Raw genomic sequence first — 23,169 nt, 5'->3', positions numbered from 1 at the left:
ATGGAAGGCCAAATATAGAGAGTAAGGTTGTGTATTTGTTGTAAATTGCTGAAGGGCAAGCTTATTTTAAAAGGACATAAAGCATCTGAAATATATTTCAGACATTCTTTCCAATATACTAGACTGTGGCAGACAAATAAATCAATCAATAGATGTTGTAAACACTTTAGAAATAAATATTTTCTTTATATCCAATTCATTGAACATAAGCCTCTCAATGGAAGTTTGTCTGTCTGTTCGAGGCAGACATTCAGTGAGTTTCACTGTTTTTCTAGTATCTTCTGCTAAGTGCTGTGTTTTTAAGACATTCTAAAGTGGGTCGACTTTGAAAGACCCCTGCACTATGTTTTGCCATGTCCAGTATGAACGACTCCTGACTCATTCTGTGCCACTTGGTTTGATGAAGTGCATTGCCTGTGGTAGCGACCAGGGCTTTGTAGGATTTTAAGTGGTACTTCAAGCTTGAACTGCTCAGGTGGGGATGGTGCACAATAAATAGCACAAAAAATACATTATTTGAAGTTGAGCATTGTGCACACTATACAATTACTTGATCAATCAAATCATTGACAGATTAATTGAGTATCGGGCATTTCCATCTTTTTTTTTTTTTAAACTGAAAATTTTCAATCTTTTAACCTACTATTAAGCTACTGCATATTAAAGCTGTGCTGTGAAAATGCAAGATATGTCCGCACTGATAGCCTCATGGTTAGTGCGGCAATGTATAACTGTGCTTGTGGCAACCCGAGTTCGATTCCCGTCTCGAGGTCCTTTGCCAATCCTGCTTCCCTCTCTCTCCACCCAAAACTTTCCTGTCGTTTCTCTACTGTCCTATCCAATAAAGCATAAAAGTTTTTTTTTCTGTCAGTTTTGACACTTTCCCATGGTTACCGTTAATCATCAAATCATCAAATATGTACTCCCTCAATGGAATTGCATCCATTTTTAAGCAAAAAAATCTGCAGTAGTGTGGCTTTAATCATTTAGGGATTTTTATGGATTTTATGTACTTTAAAAATATATAATGTAGAAAATCACATACCCCCTTAGCACACATGACCTTTAGCCAAAGGAACAACCTTTAAAAGGTCTTTTTTTTTTTAAAGTTAATGTCCTAAAGTTAAGAGTCCTTTTAAAAAGTTCAAGCAAAATTATTAAATAGATTATTTCTGTTTAACTTATCAACTCATCAAATGCAATACATCAGATCTCACTCAGCTGAATTATGGAAAAGTATCATGCATATTTTCATGCTCCCATTGACTACGAAATTAAACAAATTGTTCATAGTAATTATACAGTCACATATTCCAAAAATGATTTTCAAAACATTTTATCTATATACACCACTGTATAAAAATGTGGGTTGGTAAGATTTTTTTATTGTTTTATATTTGATAAATGTTCAGTAAAAACAGTAATATTGTGAAATATTATGACAATTTAAAATAACTGTTTTCTTTTTAATATGTTTTACAATGCAATTTACATGACATTTAACTGAATATTCAGCATCATTACTCTAGTCTTCAGTGTCACATGATCATTCAGAAATCATTCTAATATGCTGATTCCCAAATTTTTTTATCATGTTGAAAAAGTTGTTCTGTTAATGAATAGGAAGTTCAATAGAATAGTGTTTATTTGAAACAGAAAACTTGTAACAGTTATTAATGTCTTTACTGTCACTTTTAATCCAATTAAAGTATCCTTGCTGAATAAAAGTACAAATTTCTTTAAAAAATAAATAAATAATCTTACTGACCCTTTGAACAGTAGTGTACGTACACTACAATTTGACTATTTACCATCTTAAAGTGAGTGACAGTGTCTGCCACCGCAGCTGTAGAATGACTCATATGGAAGAACATCTTGTTTATTGTTATTGTCTGTTTTCCTTTCTCTAACTTCTCTTACACACACACTTAAAGACATCTAAATCTCTCTCTTTCTGTCTCTTCCCAGGCTGACATATGTATATGATGTCATCATCACCCTGGTTGCCTAGGAAACAGAAAGGGGGGAGGCTGCAAAATGAGAGACAGGGAGAGAGGGATGGGGGGGGGAGTGAGCAGAAGAGATCTAAAATGCATGTCTTCCTGCAATAACCTTGTCTACATCCGACCACTAAGACGTCCTCTCTTCTCTGATGCAAAATAATCATGAAAAGACACTTGTGCTGTCACCAGCGCCCTACACTCCAGCTGTCTGCTGCAGAGAGAGAGAGAGAGAAGTGGTGTCACATGGGATATCAGAGCTCAGGGTCGCAGGGTTAAACATAGAGGAGGTGTGATTATGTGTGTGAGTGTTTTTCTTTGTGTCTGTCTCTGTTAATTAGCTGGTATGGAAGATTTTTGATGAAGCCTTTTGTTGTTGTTTTTGTAAGTGCACTCTTGTGCTTGATAAATAAGGATGCTTTGATGTGATCGCCATTTGCTATATATCGGCTGTGATATTAGAGATACTTGGCTTTGTATCCGGATTTTCTATTCTATGTCTCAAGCTGCCATAGTTATGTTATTAGCGCACAGTAACAAAGAAGTATCATGGTACTTCACTGAAGAGTTTGAAACCAGACGACTGCTGTGCAGTTGAGATCAGACCCAAAATAAATGTCGAAGTGTCTTCATATAGGACATGAGGAGGCAATTACTTTGGTATGCAAGGACTGTTAATATAATATATTTTAAGATGTGTCAGTAATGAGGACAGGACACAGTCTGCCACGAGTCAGTGACAAAGCTTAAGTCATTTAGTATATGAATAATTGAGTTGGCCATAATTTCCAAGTGTGTGAAGTGGTATATACTGTATATTGCAGGCATTGGGACAGCTACTGTCTGCTCAAATTCACTGCAAGCACAAATAATGCATTTATAGTCGGGATTAAAAAAGTCAAATGCATTCAGTTGCTCTTTAAACCATTTCAGATTCTGGTGTGAATTTATTTATTTTATTAATTTTTTTTTTATATTTATTTAGCCAGCATTTTAGCCTCAGGGTTTATTAATGTGTTTAATGTTTACTTCAATGATCAGAAAATATCAAAAAATGTTTTGTAGTGCACATGGAGCGCTTTGATCTTTGACTCAATTTGCATTTGATATCTCTCTTCTGGGCAACTGATCTTATTGGCCTTTATCAGTCTGTTCTGTGATTGGCTGCAGCCACAGATGTGTGATCCCTGGAGATATACTGCCAGAGGACATTTTGTTTTGAGAGAAGTGTTTCAGGTTTGCTGCTTGTTATATTAGAACTATCAATTAATCATGCACACTGACCATATGTATATTCCATAATCAGGGATTTTCCTGTAGAAAGCTTGAGCTACCACCTTCATGTTTACCACCTTCAATTCACAATCAGCAGAGCCCACCTGTTACTACAGTCAATTAACTATTAGCTATTTAAAAAAGCTATTTTGTAATACAAGTCTATTTAATGCTATACTGTAATTCTGTTCTAATAGTCAGTAAGAATTTTTTAAATATTTTTAAAAGGAGTATCTCTTATGTTCACCAAGGCTGCATTTATTTGATCAAAACTGTAATATTGTGAAATATTATTACAATTTAAAATACTTGTTTTCTATTTGAATACATTTGAAAATGTACTTTATTCCTGTGATTGTAAAGTGATTTTTAGCAGCCATTACTCCAGTATTCAATGTCATATGAAATATGTTTATTTGATGCCCAAGCAACATTCCCTATTATTATCACTGTTGTGCTATGGTTGTGCTGCTTAATATTTTGTGGAAACGATGATTCGTTTTTTTTTTTCTTTTCAGGATTCTTTGATGAATAGGAAGTTTAAATGAACAGCATTTGTTTGAAATTTAAATTGTTTGTAATATTGTAAATGCCTTTACTGTCACATTTGATAAATTTACTGTAATCTTGAAAAAAATTTGGTAACACTTCCAATTCTCACTATTAGCTAGTTGCTTTTTAGCATGCCTATTATTAACATATTGGCTGTTTATTAGTATTTATAAAGCCCATATTCTGTATGACCATTTTCTACATCCCTAATCCTACCCAATACCTGAACTTAACAACTACCTTACTAATTATTAATAATCAGCAAATTAGGAGTTTATTAAGGCAAAAGTCGTAGTTAATGGTTTGTTTTTGAACAGTAGTGTATATTTTATATTACTAAGTAGATTTTGTCAGCAGATATTTGCATGTATGATTCATTAGATGAATTAATCCTAATATTGTGTTCCATTAAAACCAAATCTTTTATTCACAAAAGCAACTACACAGTGTATAACTTAAAGCATTTTCAATAAACGATTAATTTTACTGGTCACTGGTATGCCTGCCACCTCCACACTGAAGTTAATTTTAGTTTAATCAGGAGTTAAAGTCAAGAGTTTAAATTTACCCATGAATCTCTGCGTCGGTTTAAAAGAATTCCAGGCCACAGATTGGCTGCAGTAGTACAGCTGATGCCAGTGAGGCTTTTGGGACTTCATATCATCACACACCATTGCACCATACAGCTGAGATGTGCTTATCTTTATCTCTCTCTCTTCCTCTTTCTCTCTAAAATGTTTCTATTACAGTCGAGAATGTGAGTGGAATGCTCAGATCCCTCATTACCTTAAATTAGCGCTTCAGTGTTTGCCCACCAGCCCGGTCTGCATTGTCGACAAAGTGTATGTGCAATTCTACCTCCCTCAGTGAGTGCGTGTGCACTGTAGGTGGTTAGTAACTGCCATCAAAAGCATTTCATTTCTAGATATTAAAAAAGAAAGCTATTTCTGGAGTCATAATAACGGCTTTCAAGGGAATTTAACAAAGTTTTCTGTTAGGATTCTCTCCAAAGGCATTACAGCCTGAAGAAACACTCCGCATCAGTGCAGCGCCCACTGTTGTAATTTTGCATGTTTACTGGGCCTCCCCTTGAGGAAACTGCAACAACTCACTCTCTCTCTCAATCTATCTAAACACTCACGTGTACAAGCTCATATACTTTCACAACACGTTCTGCATATATGTACACACACACACACACACCTCCATATGTCAGGTATCTCCAGGGAGCGTATCGTTGACCTGATTTCGATGTGGTCTTACGCTGGAATGATGTCACTGGCAGCTGTGAAGTACTCGGTCATATGTCCAGAGTGTGAGTTCCCTGGAGACGCTGCTCGCCTTGTTAACTCAAGACGCTCGGCGCGAGAACAGTCCAAATGTCAGCGGATCAATGAGTGGGTGACGTGATCTCTTTATCTAATAAATAGGACTCTTATATTCAATGACTTCATTTACTGAAGGCTGAGTGGATCCTTCTGACAAGCCTCCTGTGGGCTGTCATCTCAGGTCTCTGTGGCCTCATGGTTTACTTTGATTGGCTCTATTACTCAGGATGTTTGAGTCCTGATTGGATGATTCATTCATTTATGTATTCATGCATAAATTAATTCATGAAGTGTTAAATCTAGCAAACAATTATATTATATTATATTATATTATATTATATGTTATATGTTATGTTATGTTATGTTATGTTATGTTATATGTTATGTTATGTTGTTACAGTGAGGTCCAAAAGTATGAGACCATGTTTTATTTTATTCATTCATTTTATTTATTCATGCATAAATTCATTTATGAAGTGTTAAATCTAGCAAACAAATATTGTTTGCTATTATATTATATTATATTATATTATATTATATTATATCATAAGGTATAAATAAAGTTTTTTGCTTCATTAGATGCAATTAAAATTTGCAATGAAAATATTTGTATTAAAAAGTAAAAATCATATTTTACACCTCATGGAATATTGACAATGATTTTTATGCTTATTTCGGTCCCGTGTTGCAGGAGAATAACATGCACATATGTTTTCATTACTTCAGTCTAATGTGTCTTTCTCTCTCTTGTTCAGATGGAGGATGTGATTGGCAGGATGCAGGATGAAAAAAACGGCATACCTATCCGTACAGTGAAGAGTTTCCTATCCAAGATTCCCAGTGTCTTCTCTGGTAATTCCCCTACATCTGTTTTATATACACTGCTGGTGCTGAGAAAGCAGGATTCAGCAGGAGCCAGTGCCCCACAGCAAGCCTGAAGACCAGCACAATGAAAACTCGGCCAGGACTCTGTAGTGCAGCGCCAGTACCAGAGCCCTTCGTTTACTGATCTCTGTTGATAGCCTGATCTCTATCAAAGGTCTCTGGCCTGCATTGCTCTGGTGGAGAAGCACAATGAATTCTGGGTATAAAGATCAGGGCTTGAATTGGCTGTTCAGGAGATTTGACTCATTATAGTTATTCTAACAGCCGGAAACAGCCATTATAAACGTAGCTAATGGAATATTCTGGCTTAATTTCAAGCTAATGTTTATGGACCACATCAGTGGCATGCTGTCATTTGCCACAAACCATCATTTTACAGTTAATTTTCAACAAAGGGATGAGTTGAAATTATTGTTTGTGGTATTCTATCTGTGGTCCATAACCAAGAATATTGATTTAACATCTTTTTAAAGAAAACTACAAAAAAGATTAATTATTCTATTTATTTAAATAGAATAATTAGAATGTTTAATTTTTTATTGGATAATGATTGCACTATTTACATATCAGAAGAGTGCAAATGTTATACTCCTGTATATGCCATAATCCATGTTAGAAGAGCAGGATTAGGAATGAATAAGCAAGAGAGAAATTCTCAGAAGAATATTCTTTCGTTCCTCTGACTGCGGTCTCCCGGAGGATTCATTAAAAGGCCAGCTTCAAGCTCTAACACCCCAGTCTCTGCCTCTCTATGCTTTAAAAAGTCTCTCAAGCTCTTGGCTTCTGCTGTCTCTGGGGACACGCCTCTCATTGCTGATTGGCTGAGGCAATAGCGGCTCTGTGCATATTTTGGAAATACTGGATTTGATTGGTCGGTAAGGGGTATCTCGGAAATATTTTTCTCAGAAGAACTTGTTCACAGTTTATTAATTTAGCAGTGACCAGGTTGAAAACTAAATACTTGAATGCAAAACTTTGAAATTAAATTAAACACCCTTTTTATTCACTGTAAAATGGTTAGTAATACCTATAGGAATAGCTGAAATTAGCTGAAAATATACTCACCCTCAGCCCATTCAAGATGTAGATGAATTTGTTTCCTCATCAGAACAGATTTGGAGACATTTAGCATTACATCACTCGCTCACCAATGGATCCTCTGCAGTGAATGGGTGCCGTCAAAATGAGAATCCAAATAGCTGATAAAAAATTCACAATAATCCACAAGTAATCCACATGACTCCAATCCATCAATTAACAATTATCAATTACTTGTGGATTATTGTGAAGTTTTTATCAGCTGTTTGAACTCTCATTCTGACGGCACCCATTCAATGCAGAGGATCTATTGGTGAGCAAGTGATGTGCTAAATAGTGCTAAATTACTCCAAATCTGTTCAGGTGAAGGAACAAACTTACTCTACTTCTTGGATGGCCTTAGGGTGAGCACATTTTCAGCTAATTTTTATTTTTGGGTGAACTATTCATTGAAAGGTGAAGATTTTTATATCAATCTTCCAGCGGTGTACTCTGAATATTAAGCTTTAATAATTACAGCTATATAATAATCACACTTCACTTTTAAAACAGTGCTCCGACAGAATTTTTTTCCCTTTTACAGCAATTATGAGACTTTTGTCATAATTTATATAGAGATGTGTACCTTACTCTAGGCATTCATGTATTGTAAGTGGATATGCATTAACTAGTTCATGGTGTTGACTTCTTGGTTGCTTCAAGAGCCAGACAGAAAGAGGACAAATAGGGATTTAGGGGTGCAGGGGTGAAGATTATACCATTCTGCTAATCCACAAAATACTGCAGCAGAGCTCTGCTAGACTCAGATCCTCTTTGGAGCATCCAGAACTGCTGTACTTACCTTTAACAAAATGTATACAGTTATGCTGCTTAGCAAGAGAGAGAGAGACAAGGATTAGTCTGAGAAAATGTAGAAAGAAAAACTAAAGAAAGAACTGTAATTTTAGGAAGTGGTGGACAAAAAGAATAGATGCAGTGGAGATGAAGAATAAAAGATAAAGCTTAGCTAGAATAGAGAATGTCAAAATGAAAATACTGAATGGACAATATCTCAGACAATACATCTGTTGACACAAAGACTAAAAAACAGCAGTTCTGTCGTTCATCTTTATCATTATCATCTGTGGTGTGGTTTAACTCATTTTTACACTGATTATGAGTTTATGGTAGAGATCAAAAATAACTTTTTTTTTCTCAAATTCTAATGGCAGGTGAATTGAAAGCATTTCTTACTAACCATGAAACAGCATTTTGCTGATTTTTAATTAAAAACTAAAATGAATGAATAAGAAGATATTTTTAGTTTTCTTATGTCACATTTCAGGTTTTCCTTAGTAGACCCTACTATTGAGACTTGATTCGAATTTTTTGAGTAGCCAATTTGTCATTTATCTTTTTAAAAAGAGACACACAATCTCGTTAGATTTTGAACAGCAGCCTTCTTTTCTTCTTTTCCAGGTTCAGACATTGTGCAGTGGCTGCTGAAGAATCTATGTATCGAGGACCAAGGTGACACAGCCTTTTACTTTCTTTTCTTTAGCTGACAGTGCTGCAGCTGTGATGTGCGTAGATTAAAAATCTACTCTTATTTTGATTCATTCAAATGCACTCTTTTTATAAAAGTCAAAATCATAGCTTCAGCTGACAGGATAATATATTCAGGATTTGCATATTCATAATTATAAGTTGGCAAACAGCTAATGTCAGCATCTCCTGTTACTCCTTTAATTGAAGAAGAGGAGGGGAGGAGGACATTTTACAGTAACACACAGCAGATAGTCGTTGAAAGAGAAGATTATGTTTCCCAAAGACTTGTTCTAACTGCTGGATCACTTTCGCACATCTGCGTCTTCAGCAACAAGAATGGAGAAACTCCTTTGAAACTGTAGCTTGCCAAGCAATGCACTACTACATTGAAAAACAATTTTCACTCACAAATTGCTAGTAAATTTCACAAAAAATTACTGAATTGAATTGAATTAAACATGAATAAAATGTTGACATTAATTTAGTGTGAAATTAAGTATTTTAGTGTCAATTAGTAGTCAAGCTACTCTTCTACAAAAAAAACACAAGCTACCATTCACTAAAATTATGTATTATTTTTGAAATTATTAAAATATATTTGTTCGTAACCCATGTATTGTTGCAACTAATTGCAGCTAATGTTTTATTTACTCAAAAAGCTAATTTGTTCTTGCATTTGCTGTGGTAGTCTGAGGTATTGTGAAGATGGAGTAGGTTTTGCGGAAGAAGCAAAGAAGATAAAGAGATTTTTTTTTCTTTACACAGCGGTGAGATTCGATTTGTTTCTGAGTATGGTGTATATCCATCTACTTTAGATTCCCTCTGACAGATTTGACAGGTGTGTGTGAGTAAGTGTGTGATAGGGGGCTCTTCTCAGACAGGAAAAGAGCAACCAGATAAGTGCACTGAACATCTCAGTATACTCAATAGACTGTGCCTGAAACAAAGGAGAGATAAAAAGTAAGAACTTTAAAAAAGTTTCTCTCTGTTCAGTTCTTTGCTACACTGCTGATTAGTGGGATTTACCTTGTGAACATGCCTGGTGGGAAGCTCTCATCAAAACAACAACAGCTGCAAAAGCATACTGCACCCTTGAAAGCAAAAGGATATTAATTTGTAATCAGCACAGACACATGCTCTAAGGTGCACACTCACAGTAAACACTGTATTTTAAAACTTTAATAGATAATAATTTATTGATGCTTAACTCCCTCTGCTATGGGTTCTGCAGTTCTGCTGGTTGTAGCAGAATGTTTTTTCCATGCTTCCTGTGGTAGATGCAGTAGATATTCCTCTGGTCATACAGCATACATCTTGGAATATCATTTAAATTTCTTAAAGTATAGATTATAAGATTAGAATGGGAACAAAATAAACTTCCTATAGATTTGAATATATATATATAGAGGCATTAATGTTTGCATGCATTGCAGAAAATGAATATCTTCCTCAGTATTTTTGTTTTCCAATACAAATATCTACAAAACTCTTTAGAGCAAGATACATTTACTTGAAATGCTAATGTAAATGAAATCTAGATAAGCTGAGCAAAATTAAGTGAATTGTGTTTTTTAAAATAATGAATTAAAAATTAGAATTGTTGGAAATTTTATTTTCAAACTTTGAAGTGTTGCTAATACAACTCATTGTGTGCTCCCTAGGCATTTACATTCAGAGAATGATATTGAAGCATTGTGTTCCCTTCAATTTATTCCTAATATTTTCTTTATTTGGTCCTTAACATTTACCTTCACCAAAACCTGCAAAAAAAACAAAACAAATACCAAGATATAAAATTCCATCAATAGTTCAGTTAATGCAAATTTTATTTCCAGAATCACAGCCAGTGTCTCTGACATTCTGCTCAAATTTCATACCCCTTGTTTTGTACATTTAATTTTAGAGCAGGTTGTCACTTCGTACTTGGACTTCTAAAAACCCCATTATTTGTTCCTCTAGTGGAGGCTCTTCATCTGGGCACACTGATGGCGGCTCACGGCTACTTCTTCCCCATCTCTGACCATGTGCTCACTCTTAAAGACGATGGCACATTCTACAGATTTCAGGTCAGTTGTTTTGCTGATTTGAGGAGCAAAATAGAGAGTGGACATTTGGAAACACTTTAAAATACAGCATCCATGCTAAATATATTGCATGTTATTCCATGCTAATTATATAGCAGCCTAATAACATGCAATACAGTAGCTAGCTCAGATACTGATCGCTCCATCAAATAATTACACATTAAGTTCATGTTGTTCATTAGAATTAATCAGTACTTTGTAATGTAAATATATAATAATCACTGTAATCAATGTAAAATGTGACTAAATCTTCATTAAAAATAACTGCAAGTGTCTTATTCATTTTTGTATATAAACTGAGCTTTAAAAGTATATGTGCTTGGAAAAACTGAGTTCATATTGTACTCTTTCATCGGTCAGACTCCGTATTTTTGGCCCTCAAACTGCTGGGAGCCCGAGAACACTGACTACGGTGAGTTTTGTGCGGGATCTGTTATCTGTATCTTACTGAGAACGGTCTATATGAACATGTATTTAATGAAATCCTCCAGATGGCTGGAGATCAGCTGGATCATGGAATGTTAGGAGTGTGTGAGCTTTAATAAGACTAGCCTATATAAACACAACATAATCAAATCCTTCCAGCTGGATCGTGTGTATGCGTTTGTTGTCACTAAACCTGATCCTTCATCCTCAACATTATATCTATGTTTACAGGAGAACTGTACTTGTAATATGCGTTCTGTATTTTAATCTCATTCATTTTCATAGGTATTTGTATGTAAAATAGGGTTGCAGCAAGGGCATTTTTGTGCAGTATTATATACTTTACAAACAAATACCGATGAATACAATTGCGATCACCCTGTATTATGATTGTGTGCATGAGTGTGCCTCGGGTTAGGTAAATTATGCTTGCTCTGAATTCAGCAATCAGAACAAAGCAACGCTCAGGTGCGATTAAGTACAAGCTGGTGTGAAATATGTTAAATGTTTACTAAATATTTTAGTACAACTCATTTGAAAGCCCTGAGGACTGCTGAGGTGTGTGTGAGCAGTGTTTTTCACACACCTCTCGGCATCTCTCTGCAGCTGTGTACTTGTGCAAAAGAACAATGCAGAACAAAGCACGTCTGGAACTTGCTGATTATGAAGCTGTAAGTAATCTTCTCTTTGTTTCTCCCTCCTCTCTCTCTCTTAATTGTAACAATGCACGTCTCGGGCTTTGTACTTCAGACATTATTAGATAGAAGATATTAGGAAGATGATAAGGTAATGACAATCTTTAAAAAGAAAGTCGGCCTAATCCAAGCTGGGCTTTAAATGTCAGGCTTTGTTTGCATAATCCATGTAAGCTATTTGGTAGGCCTGCATAGATAGATCTCTTTCCACCAACGTCTTTCTTATATTGAACTGTAAACATGTAATCATTGGGCCTCCTCTTCATTTTTCTATTATTAAGTTAACCCTTGTGCTGTGTTGAAAATCCTTTACCTAATTTGGTGTCGACCTTCCTTTTAAAATATGCTTGTAATCTCTCATAATGCTATATTTTCACCATACATGTTTGACAACTTGTTTTCTTTCAGTTAGTGCAGGTTTTGTATTTGGAACTGATTGGTCTTAGGCCTCATTGATCTGAGGTTATGCAACAGTTTTTGGGTGAAAACATATTAGTTAAGGATGATTTTGACAGTGCTCAGCTCAGATCATTGAGGCCTATGATCAGTCAGTTACAAAAACAATCAAAAAGCACAAAAATTATCCAATTTTTGGGGGAAGTTATTATACTGACCTTAAGGTAAGTTTAGTTTTTTGGAAGAAAGAAGTTTTTTTTTTTTTTTAGTTTTTATCTACAAAAAAGCTTTTAGTTTTTTACATTTTGGTCATCTAAAAATGTTCTTCTGTTCTCTTTCAGGAGAGTTTAGCACGACTACAGCGGGCATTCGCCAGGAAATGGGAGTTTATATTTATGCAAGCAGAGGCTCAAGCAAAGTATGTATCTTTCAGTCTTTCATATATTATGATCAGGTCATGTATTTTTTGTTGTGCATTTGTAAAAGCCAGCCACCCAGTCAGAAGACAGGAAAGTGACTATTTACATAGTAAGAATTAAAATATTAATGGGCAGTTCTCTTAAAATATCTGTCAGGCTGTTGGTTGTTCTTATGTTGTCTGTGCTAATGGATTTTAAAAGTCTCTTGGACATAAATTGTGCAGTAAAATGGTTCTTGGATTGCACAGAACTTGTCTTATAAGTCACTTCTGCTGTTGTTCCAAGTAATTCTATAGTGCCTCTTAGTGCCAAAACATTAGGCAGCTTTATGACTTTTCAGCTCAGTTGCATGGTTCATTGCATGTTTGCTTTTTCTTTTGGAAGTTAAATGTTTTAATTGTTTTGGCTTGGTGTTCTGTCTGTACAGAGTCGATAAGAAAAGAGACAAAATTGAGAGGAAAATACTGGACAGTCAGGAGAGGGCTTTCTGGGATGTGCACAGACCAGTGGTGAGTAAATGTATGTGTGTCTAAGTGCTGGACTAAGTCTGTGGAAGAACAATGCAGCTATTCTCTTTTCTTCTTCAGAATTATTCTTTGTTGTTCTCGAGTGTTTGAAGTTGTTCCCTCGCAGAGGAATGACATAACAGTGTTGAAGCCCCCCTGAGTTAATGGAATCGCCTCTGTGCTTCAAGAATTACCGGCTAGTCATAAAACTGAACACACATTCTGAAAATCATATATCATTCATTCCCTTAGACAATATTCTACAAAGTAAAAAAGTGAAAATATGCGGTTGTCCCCTAAAGAGCTATTCCTACCTGATCTATCCTTTTAAAATTTCTTCAGTTTGATTTATCATAATGCAGTTTATTCAGTTATACAAAATATTTTGTAAATATTATATTTTAATATTTTTTAAACAAACTAGATTTAACAGTTTATTTTATTTTGTTAGTTTATTTTATTACCCAAAGAAGCACATTTTCCATATTTCCTATTAAAGCATTTTGTAGCATATTCATGAAATACAGCTTAAAAACCATGGTTTTATTATATTAATACTGTAAGAACTATTGTATTTTGGTAGAAATGTTATATGGTCAAACGCCAAATGTCATAGGATTTCGATATAAGCCAAGAGGAGACTGGTTTTCCTTTGCTAAAGTAAGGAAACTTTCATTCCTTTGCTCCTGTTAACAAACGCTGGTTTTCACAAGACTCACTGGCGCATGCGCAGCACTGACCTCATACGTCATCCGCCAAGAACTGCTTTCAGTGTACAACAGTGAGCGCAAGCTAGATTAAAGTGATTACTACGTTTTGAATATGGATATTATTCTTACAAAAACGCATCGATTTGCTACACAAGGCCTTTGTTCACCCCCCGGAGCCGTGTGAGACACTTTTTTTATGGATGGGCGCTTTTTATTTAACTGATTTTGGACTGATGCATGCAACACCCGCTGAGTGCCATGAAACAGCTTGAAAGATCAAAGACAATTTTTAATATAACTCCGTCTGGATTCGTCTGAAAGAAGAAAGTCATATACACCTAGGATGACTTGAGGGTGAGTAATTTCTGGGCTAATTTTAATTTTTGGGTGAACTAATCCTTTAAGGACATCAAAACCTAAAATAAAACTCCAGAAAGGTGTAAAATATGTGACCTTTAAGAAAATGTATAAATGTACTTTGTTTTTATTTCATCTGTGGTAGTTATAGTTTTTAAATGTGTATGTTTCAAAACCTGTAGTTTATATACAGTATGTATAAATTATAATATAGTTATTATATTGATCTAATCAAGAAAGTCTAAAGCTATTCGTGTTTTTACCCATTGTTTCTACAGTTTTATTACAAGTACAACAGTAGCGTAACTTATGGCGCTACTATGCAATTTCATTACATTTCAATGTTAAATAGTCATTAAACAATATGTTTTACAGTATTATTATTATTGCACCAGTCCTTGCGGCTTTGAGTGTCTATATGTGTGAATCACCTGGTGTGTATCTCTTTATGACTTGTGTGTCTGTGAGCTGTTTGTTTTGAAGGAAGTAGCAATTTCTCCCTCAATTACACCGAGCTGATCCGTCTCATTAGCAATTTCATGCTAACTTGGCTCGATCTTTCAAGCTGATGTGCAATAGCGAGATGCTGCAGTTCTTGTTCATATTTAGCCAGTACAGGTCCAAATGGAGTTTATTGCAGAACTCTAAGTGTCCTGAGGCTGTTTTCGTTCTCTCTCCAACATACATTAGAGGCCTGGATCTAAAGTTCATCTTATACTGGAGAGTGTAAACATTGAGTCTAACCAGCAGGAAACCATTTGATTGACAGTTCCATGCCTTTTTTAAAATATCATCTCAGTTTCCCAAAACAGGAGGGATTTTGCTGGTTAGGTGCACTGCGTCAGGTGGTTTACAGTCAAAGCAACACGGTTGCCTGGCAACCATAAACTATAGGTCATCTAGAGAATTGACAGTTATATTGACAAAGTGTGTGTATGTGTGTGTGTTTCAGCCAGGGTGTGTGAACACAACAGAAGTGGACATAAAGAAATCATCCAGAATGAAGAACCCTCACAAAACAAGAAAGGTAACACAAAACCCACTAGCACTGCAGGAAATCCAGCATTTAATCAAATTACTCAAGGTTTTAATATCCTAAACCATGTGATTATTCACTGCAGAATTATTCCACTCATTATACCATTGAGCGTCTGCATTTGATGAATCAATCAACCACTGAGCCAATCAGAATACTGAATCAGTCTTAAATCAATCCACCAATCACAAATCCTAGCAATCCAGAACGGCTCACCTCAGCAATCACGCAGCTGCCCATGTGAAATCCCCAGTCACTGATGCAATCACACAGAAATCTCCTCTCTGATATCTGAGCCTGTTTTAAATTGATCTAAATATGGTTGTAAATTATTCTGATGATTTTCACAGTCTGTGTACGGCCTTCAGAATGACATTCGCAGCCATAGCCCCACCCACACACCCGCCCCTGAAACCAAGCAACCAACCGAGGAAGAGCTTCGGGAACAGGTAACACCTGATTGTATAGGCAGAGTATTTGAATTTAAGTTTTTGAGTGTTCTATTTGATAACTTGATGTCAGATAAAGTTTAGTCTATCTCTGCTAGACTACAGGGATTTGTGTTACCATAGTGACAATTTTTTTTGTCAAACTTTTATGCTTGCTTTACATATTTGATATGTTGTTTTGCTTTCTGTATCTGGGGGGGGGGGGGGGGAAGATACCATAGCCATAAATTAAGAATTAATTCTCACAACTTCATTTGTTATATAGCAAAATCGTGGCCACGTTGTTCTAATTCATTCCCTTGTTTTAGTTGAATTGTGACTATGATTTAGCTCCATTAAAATGAGGAAACAAAATAGTAAAACATATCCACAATTTAACTAAAATTATAGAACATAGTACAGTGTGGCTTTAATTTAACTGAAATGAAGGAATAAATTCTTGGCCATGAAATAAAATACTTGCTGAAAATAACACCCTTAGGCCGTCCAAGATGTAAATGGGTTTGTTTCTTTATCAGAAGAGATCTGGAGAAATTTAGCAATACATCACTTGCTCAACAATAGATCCTCTGCAGTGAATGGGTGCCGTCAGAATGAGAATCCAAACAACTGATACTGAAACATTACAATAATTCACATGGCTGCATATTTGTAATTACATTTGTAATCAAATTGTTAATTGCCTTAAGTCCATAATATCACTTTCTCCAGTGAAGCAGTAATCTCCTCTGAATCAGGAGAGAAATATGCAGAGATCAAGCACCGTTTACAAGCAGTTCTAAGTGAATATGTTGGTGGATTGTTGGTGGTTGTCAGTGACAACATTGGACAGACTATTAAAACAATAATGATGCATTTATTTCAAACACTCAGCTTTTCACATCACAAAACATTAATTAATGGCCTCGAGTTATGTGGAATATGGTGATGTTTTTATCAGTTTGAACTCCCCTTCTAATGGCACCCATTCACTGCAGTCCATTCGTGAGCAAGTGATGTAACGCTAAATTTCTCTAAATCTGTTGTGATGAAGACAAAAAATCATCTACATCTTGGATGGCCTGAGAGTGACTAGATTTTCAGCAAATTTTCATTTTTGGGTGAACTACTGTATTCTTTTTAATTGTGTGTGGGAACAAATTATAATTCATGGCCACAAAATCTAGTTTTCCTCCCACATTGCATGTGCAGGGCCACTGTAGAAAAGTGGTCAACATTTTTGAAACCCTACAGAACTGACCAGCCTAACCAGCTTGGATAACCAGCTAACTACTGCTGGCTATTTTATGGCAGCTGTGTGGAAAACTGCCAAGTTTAGTTCATCCATGGCTGCATTTGCCATCTGTTTTCACACACATATACCTACATACACTCACCTTGACTATTACCACAATTGTCTTCCCAGATCAAGTTTTGGCAAGCACAGTTAGACAGACATCGATTGAAAATGTCCAAAGTTGCAGAGAGGTAAGTCAGAGAGAGAGAGAGTCTGTGCTGTGATCGATCCACAGGTCTTCATTATTCTACAGTGCTTAAACATTTTCTTATCGACCTCTTTAATGGTCTCTGTAGATATTACTCATGCTGACAAACATGTTTCTGTTTCTCGTCCTCAAATTTACTCCCTCTGTGAGATCAATGGCTCTATTAGAATGCCACAACATCTTGAAGATTTTAGTGCAACGTATAATGAAACCGACTTGCAACAAGTTATAGATCAAAATATAAAATGTCCATCAGTGTTGGAGGTAACTACTTAAAAGTAATGTGTGCTATGTCGATATAATTAGATTATGTAATGTTTTCTTAAATGTACACTGTAATATCCATGTTTTTTAAAAAATATGTAATGTATGTAACCTATCTAATCATTTCGTGTACTAATATTTAATAATAAAATAATGAAAATTAAGTAAAAACTTAATTAATGCTAATAATTATCATCCTTTTTCTACCTCTCTTCTTTCCTCTTTTTATCCCTTACTTGGTTTTTGTGATTTTCTTGTAGTTTGCTGAGTTATACTGAACAGTATTCAGACTATGACCCCTTCCTGTCCACTCCTGATCCATCCAACCCCTGGATATCAGATGACACAACGCTCTGGGAGATGGAGGCCAGGTCTGTTTCAGACACACACAGTGAATATTATTATTGTATTACAGATAAATGTGTACTGTATTGTATAATTTGTTGTGTATGTGTGAACAGTAAGGAACCCGGTCAGACTAGAGTTAGACGCTGGGGTTTTGGAATCGACGAGGTGTTGAAAGATCCCGTTGGGAGAGAGCAGTTCCTCAAGTTCCTGGAGTCTGAATTTAGCTCGGAAAACCTCAGGTACACCTACAGTACACTTCCCCTTTATGCCCCCTGCTGGCAGGTGAGCAGTACTACAAAACCTCCAGATCCACTGAGCAACTACTTTTTCATTCTTAATTCATTCTCTGTTGTTATCCAAAACTCAGATTTTGGCTGGCGGTGCAGGAGTTAAAGAGGAGGCCAATCCGTGAGGTGCCAACACGGGTGCAGGAGATCTGGGAGGAGTTTTTGGCTCCTGGAGCCCCCAGTGCCATCAACGTTGACTCGAAGAGCTATGACAAAACCACACAGAACGTCAAAGACCCCGGACGATACGCTTTTGAGGATGCACAGGTGAGGAGTGTATGTTTTTGAGCAGCTACACTGATTATGTTTTTTTAATGAAAATTGATGAAAACAAGCCATACAATTTAGTTTATGAACATGCAAATGAACTGTAAATGTGTGTGTCCCAGGAACACATCTATAAGCTGATGAAGAGTGACTCTTACAGCCGTTTTATTAGATCCAGTGCCTACCAGGAGCTTCTGCAGGCTAAGAAAAAGGTAAAACATTTGAAGCAATTTGACGTACAGTCATAATCAGTACAGAGTAACTCATCTTGAATACATTAAAAATGCCCTGATACAGATATACTACTGTTCAAAAGTTCGGGGTCAGTAAAATTGTATATATTTTTTAAAGGTGTCTCACAAAAACTGTAATATTGTGAAATATTATTACAATTTAAAATAACGTTTCTATTTTGATATATTTAGAAATGTAATTTTATCCTGTGATATTAATTTTCAGAATCCTAAAAATCCAATTAAAAAAAAACAATTTAATCCTGTGATATGAATTTGAATCCTGCTGCTGAATTTTCAGCAGCCATTACTTTAGTTACTCCATTACTCTTCAGTGTCACATGATTCTTCATAAGTCATTCTAATATGCTGATTTGTTGCTCAGAATCATTTGTTATCGATGTTGAGAACAGTTGCTGCTCAATATTTTTGTGGGGAAAATACAGTACAAATACTTTGATGAATAGAAAGTTCAAAAGCACAGCATTTATTTGAAATTCATTTGAATGTCACTTTTACTGTCAATGTTATGTGTCCTTGCTGAATAAAAGTATTCTTTTTTTTATCTGACTGACTCTGAACTTTTGAACAGTAGTGTATGTGAAGTTATCTTTCAATAATGCTTTAAATTAATCGTATATAAAAGTATTTGCTGAGAAAAGACCCAAATCTGGCATATTATTTTTGTAAATCATTGAACATAGGAGTCAGTGTATTGTTTGTTTGTTTGTTTGATTTATTTGCACGGCATTGAACATGCTATTAGAGTCGTGTTTTTAGGGCCCTAATTGAAAAATAGCTCAACTTTAAAAAATGTGTGTTGAGACCCTGCATTATTTTCCACTCTTTTGTCCGACTGTTTTTAAGTGCAAGAACACACTTTCTAGAATAACAAAAAGTTTATTTTGGGATTAGGGTAGGATAGGATGATGTGGGTTAGTTGTTATGATTATAATGTTATTTTAATAACAGCAGTAAAACGGAAGTATTATAATGTTGTATTATTTGGGGAAATATTATATTTGTTATATAAATGAATCCGTGATTCAGCAGTTCAAGAAAGTGATTAATTCTGATCAATCTGATTCATTTGAATTGACACAAATAGATGGGCATATTAATTATACTTAATAAAAACCTATATGCACCAAGCTGTAGTCCCTTTTTTCACTCTTCATCTCGTTGACTAAAGTTGGGAAGCATAAAGGATCGCAGAACCTCATTTGAAAAGTTCACTCGTAATGTGGTAAGTGGTAGTGGCCCCGCTCCCTTAATGATGGCTTACCTGACCAATCAGACAGCAGCTCTGGTCAGATGAAGCTTGTCTGGTGCTTTGTCCTGTCCCCAAACCTTGTAATGTCACGTTAAATCATGTTGTCATGACAGTTCCAAAAGGGATAACTTGAGTGTTTACTTGTGGTTTGTCACTCTCTGCATGACTTTGCATTTTGGTATCTTGCTGCAACAGCTGCCAACATGTGTACCTGTTCACTTTTCTCTATCTTGTCCACAGAAAAGTAAGAACTTGTTTTGAAGGAATACATTGCTTCCAGGTAACCCTGCTTTTCCTCTACCTGTATGTGTAGCTCCTGTTCACGTTTGTTTGAGTAGTCGAGGATACATGTGGTGTTTCTGTTGAAGGAGTAGATCACCCAAAAATGAAAATGGAGATTTCTTTCTTCCATACAACACAAATGGAGATGTTTGGCAGAATGTCCAGACTGCTGTTTTCCATACAGTTAAAGTGAATGAGGAGATTGAGCTCCAAAAATAACACAAAGCATCATAAGTCATCCATTTGACTGTGAGATATTCCAAGTCTGTTTTATACTGTACTCTACCAGTTTTCATATCAAGGTTTCCACAAAAATATTAAGCAGCACAACTGTTTTCAACAGTGATAATAATAAAAATGCTTTCTGAGCACCAAATTAGAATATCAGTGATTTCTCTGAAGGATCACTAAAGACATTCAGTTTTATCATCACAAAAATAAGTTACATTTTAAAATATACAATACCAGTCAAAAGGTTTTGAACAGTACGATTTTTAATGTTTTTTAAAGAATACTCTTCTGCTCACCAAGCCTGCATTTATTTGATCCAAAATACAGCAAAAGCAGTAATATTGTGAAATAGTTTTACTATTTAAAATAACTGCTTTCTATTTGAATATATTATAAAATGTAATTTATTCCTGTGATTTCAAAGCTAAATTTTCAGCATCATTACTCCAGTCTTCAGTGTCACATGATCCTTCAGAAATTATTCTAGTATGCTGATTTGCTGCTCAAAAACATTTATTATTATTATTAATATTTAAAACAGTTGAGTACATTTTTTTCAGGATTTCTTGGTGAAATAGGATTTCTTTGATGAATAGAAAGATCCAAAGATCAGCATTTATCTAAAATAAAAAGCTTTTGTAACATTATACACTATACGATTCAAAAGCTTGGAGTCAATAGAATTTTTTAAAAGAAATTATAGAAATGAATAATTTTATTTAGCAAGGATACTTTGAATTTATCAAAATTCAACTTTTTTGAAAAGTGATGATAAAGACATTTATAATGTTACAAAATATTTCTATTTCAGATCAGTTCTGTTCTTCTGAACTTTCTATTCATCGAAACCTGTTTTCAACATAATAATAATACGTTTTTTTTTTTTTTTAAGCAGCAAATATTAGAATATTAGAATGATTTGTGAAGGATCATGTGACAATGATGCTAAAAATTCAGCTTTGAAATCACAGGAATAAATTACATTTTAAAATATATTCAAATAGAAAACAGTTATTTTAATTGTAAAAATATTTTAGAATTTTACTGTTTTGCTGTACTTCATATCAAATAAAAGCTTGGTGAGCAGAAGAGACTTATTTAAAAACATTAAAAATCTTATTACTGTTCAAAAACTTTTGGCTGGTACTGTATCAAAATAGTAAATTGTTATTTTAAAATGTAATAATATTTCAAAATGTTATTGTTTTTACTGTATTTTTGATCAAATAAATCCAGCCTTGGTGAGCATAAGAGACTCCATAAAAAAAACTCCTACCAACTCCAAACTTTTTAAAATATTGAACAGATATGGATTCAAATATGAAACAGACCAAAATATAATATTTAATTTATTATATTATAATATTTAATTTATTATATTTTCATAATAACATGACAGTGCATAAATGATAACAATTTTCATTTTTGGGTGAACTTTCCGTGTAATGCAACCCCTCTGAAATTCAAGTTGTTTGTTTTGTGTGTGTTGTCATGAGGTGTCAGTGTTAAAATAACGCTCCTGTAAGGATACAGATTTGTGTAAATGACCCACTGAAAGGAGCCATTTTCTGATGTTTTGTCTATTGTTGTTACTGCCCATTTCCATTTAAAATCATTTGTCTTTCTCTTTGTTTCTCATTTGTCTTGTATTTCAGGGAAAATCTCTGATACTGAAGAGGCTGCCTGCTGTCGTCCAATCTTGCTGAGCCTCAAACAATCCACCAAGGATGAGGACGCTGTCATCTTCATCTCTGTCATCTGATTGGTCCAGATCGCAAATACCCTGGCCTGGACAACAGACCAAATCACATGCATGTCCAAGAGACTGAATTTTTACATCAGTTTCTACTTGCTACTTGCTAGTTTCAGTCTTTAAGACAGTTAGACATGGACTTCTAATATTTGGGAAATGCAGCAATGTCTTTCAAAAGAGGAAAATTATCTTCTCTCCTCTTCTGTCTGTCAGGACTGTCTCCAACTGTAGACCGATCAAATGATGTCAAAAGCAGAAAATTTAAAGTCATAACCACAGTTAAATATAACAGCGTAGGCACATTGTGTAAAATCGAGAAGCTTTAGACACAGAGATGATCTCTTCCTTCTCAACTTTCATCTCTTTTTGCATTGATTTTATTGCACTATAAAGGATTTAGCACACGTTTGCTTTTGCGCACATGTGAAGTCGCATGGGATATATCTGAAAGCGACTGGTCTTGCAATCTGTCTCGTCGGTTCTTTGTTGGCTCCCTCCGTTTATTTTTTTATACCATGTGTAAACACTTTTACTTGAAGATGTATTAAAGTCAGTCCTTTATCTGAAAGTCATGCACTGATTTCTCTTTCACTGTACAACCTGTACTACTGTTTATGACTAGTCAGAGCTGTCACGCAGTGGAAGAGCAAAGGAACGCAGGTGTGAGTTTTGCATCATGTGCTCATCCCATTTGTTCTGTCACTTTCCAGACTAATATAAGGGCCAAAACAAAAGGTACAACTCCAGAATACTTTGAATTTAGGTGATACTTGTTGGCGATTTTATTATTCATTATATTTACATACACAGTGGTCAGAGAGCAGGACTTATGTTTTTATTATTTTATTTATATTACATTTTTTAAGTAATCATTTATAATAAATTATTATTACTTTTATTGTTAAAAAAATTGTTATTATAATAAATATTCAAATAATAATTGTTAAAAAAAGACATTAAATTGCTGGTCCTACACTTTTTTTTAGCTTATGGTAATTCTGATCATTTTTGTTTATTTTATCTACTTTGATCTGCATATAAATAAAACTGTTTCAAACTATTTT

At 35.0% G+C, this 23,169-nt stretch overlaps 1 protein-coding gene across 2 annotated transcripts in view; it reads left to right on the top strand.

Annotated features, from left to right (window-relative positions):
- rgs7a (regulator of G protein signaling 7a) overlaps positions 1-22,673 on the top strand; it is a 44,147-nt gene extending 21,474 nt beyond the window's left edge. Inside the window, exons 3-18 of one of the 2 annotated variants that reach the window (XM_016460572.1) lie at positions 5,911-6,007; positions 8,537-8,587; positions 10,565-10,671; positions 11,050-11,101; positions 11,722-11,786; positions 12,548-12,624; positions 13,053-13,134; positions 15,151-15,225; positions 15,585-15,683; positions 17,089-17,150; positions 17,692-17,802; positions 17,893-18,018; positions 18,147-18,333; positions 18,456-18,545; positions 20,080-20,119; positions 22,008-22,068. In XM_016460572.1, the coding sequence (XP_016316058.1) occupies positions 5,911-6,007; positions 8,537-8,587; positions 10,565-10,671; positions 11,050-11,101; positions 11,722-11,786; positions 12,548-12,624; positions 13,053-13,134; positions 15,151-15,225; positions 15,585-15,683; positions 17,089-17,150; positions 17,692-17,802; positions 17,893-18,018; positions 18,147-18,333; positions 18,456-18,545; positions 20,080-20,100 (1,302 nt within the window). In that variant the 3' untranslated portion in view covers positions 20,101-20,119; positions 22,008-22,068. Of the gene's footprint in view, positions 1-5,910; positions 6,008-8,536; positions 8,588-10,564; positions 10,672-11,049; positions 11,102-11,721; positions 11,787-12,547; positions 12,625-13,052; positions 13,135-15,150; positions 15,226-15,584; positions 15,684-17,088; positions 17,151-17,691; positions 17,803-17,892; positions 18,019-18,146; positions 18,334-18,455; positions 18,546-20,079; positions 20,120-22,007 lie in introns of both variants that reach the window. The other variant, XM_016460571.1, reaches the window with a different exon arrangement.
- Positions 22,674-23,169: the final 496 nt, after the last annotated feature.

The sequence above is a fragment of the Sinocyclocheilus anshuiensis genome, unplaced genomic scaffold (genome assembly GCF_001515605.1).
Source record: "Sinocyclocheilus anshuiensis isolate Anshui unplaced genomic scaffold, SAMN03320099.WGS_v1.1 scaffold2047, whole genome shotgun sequence".
Classification (NCBI taxonomy): Eukaryota; Metazoa; Chordata; class Actinopteri; order Cypriniformes; family Cyprinidae; genus Sinocyclocheilus; species Sinocyclocheilus anshuiensis.
Note: the sequence above shows the minus strand (reverse complement) of the source record. Positions and strands in the feature narration are given on the sequence as shown.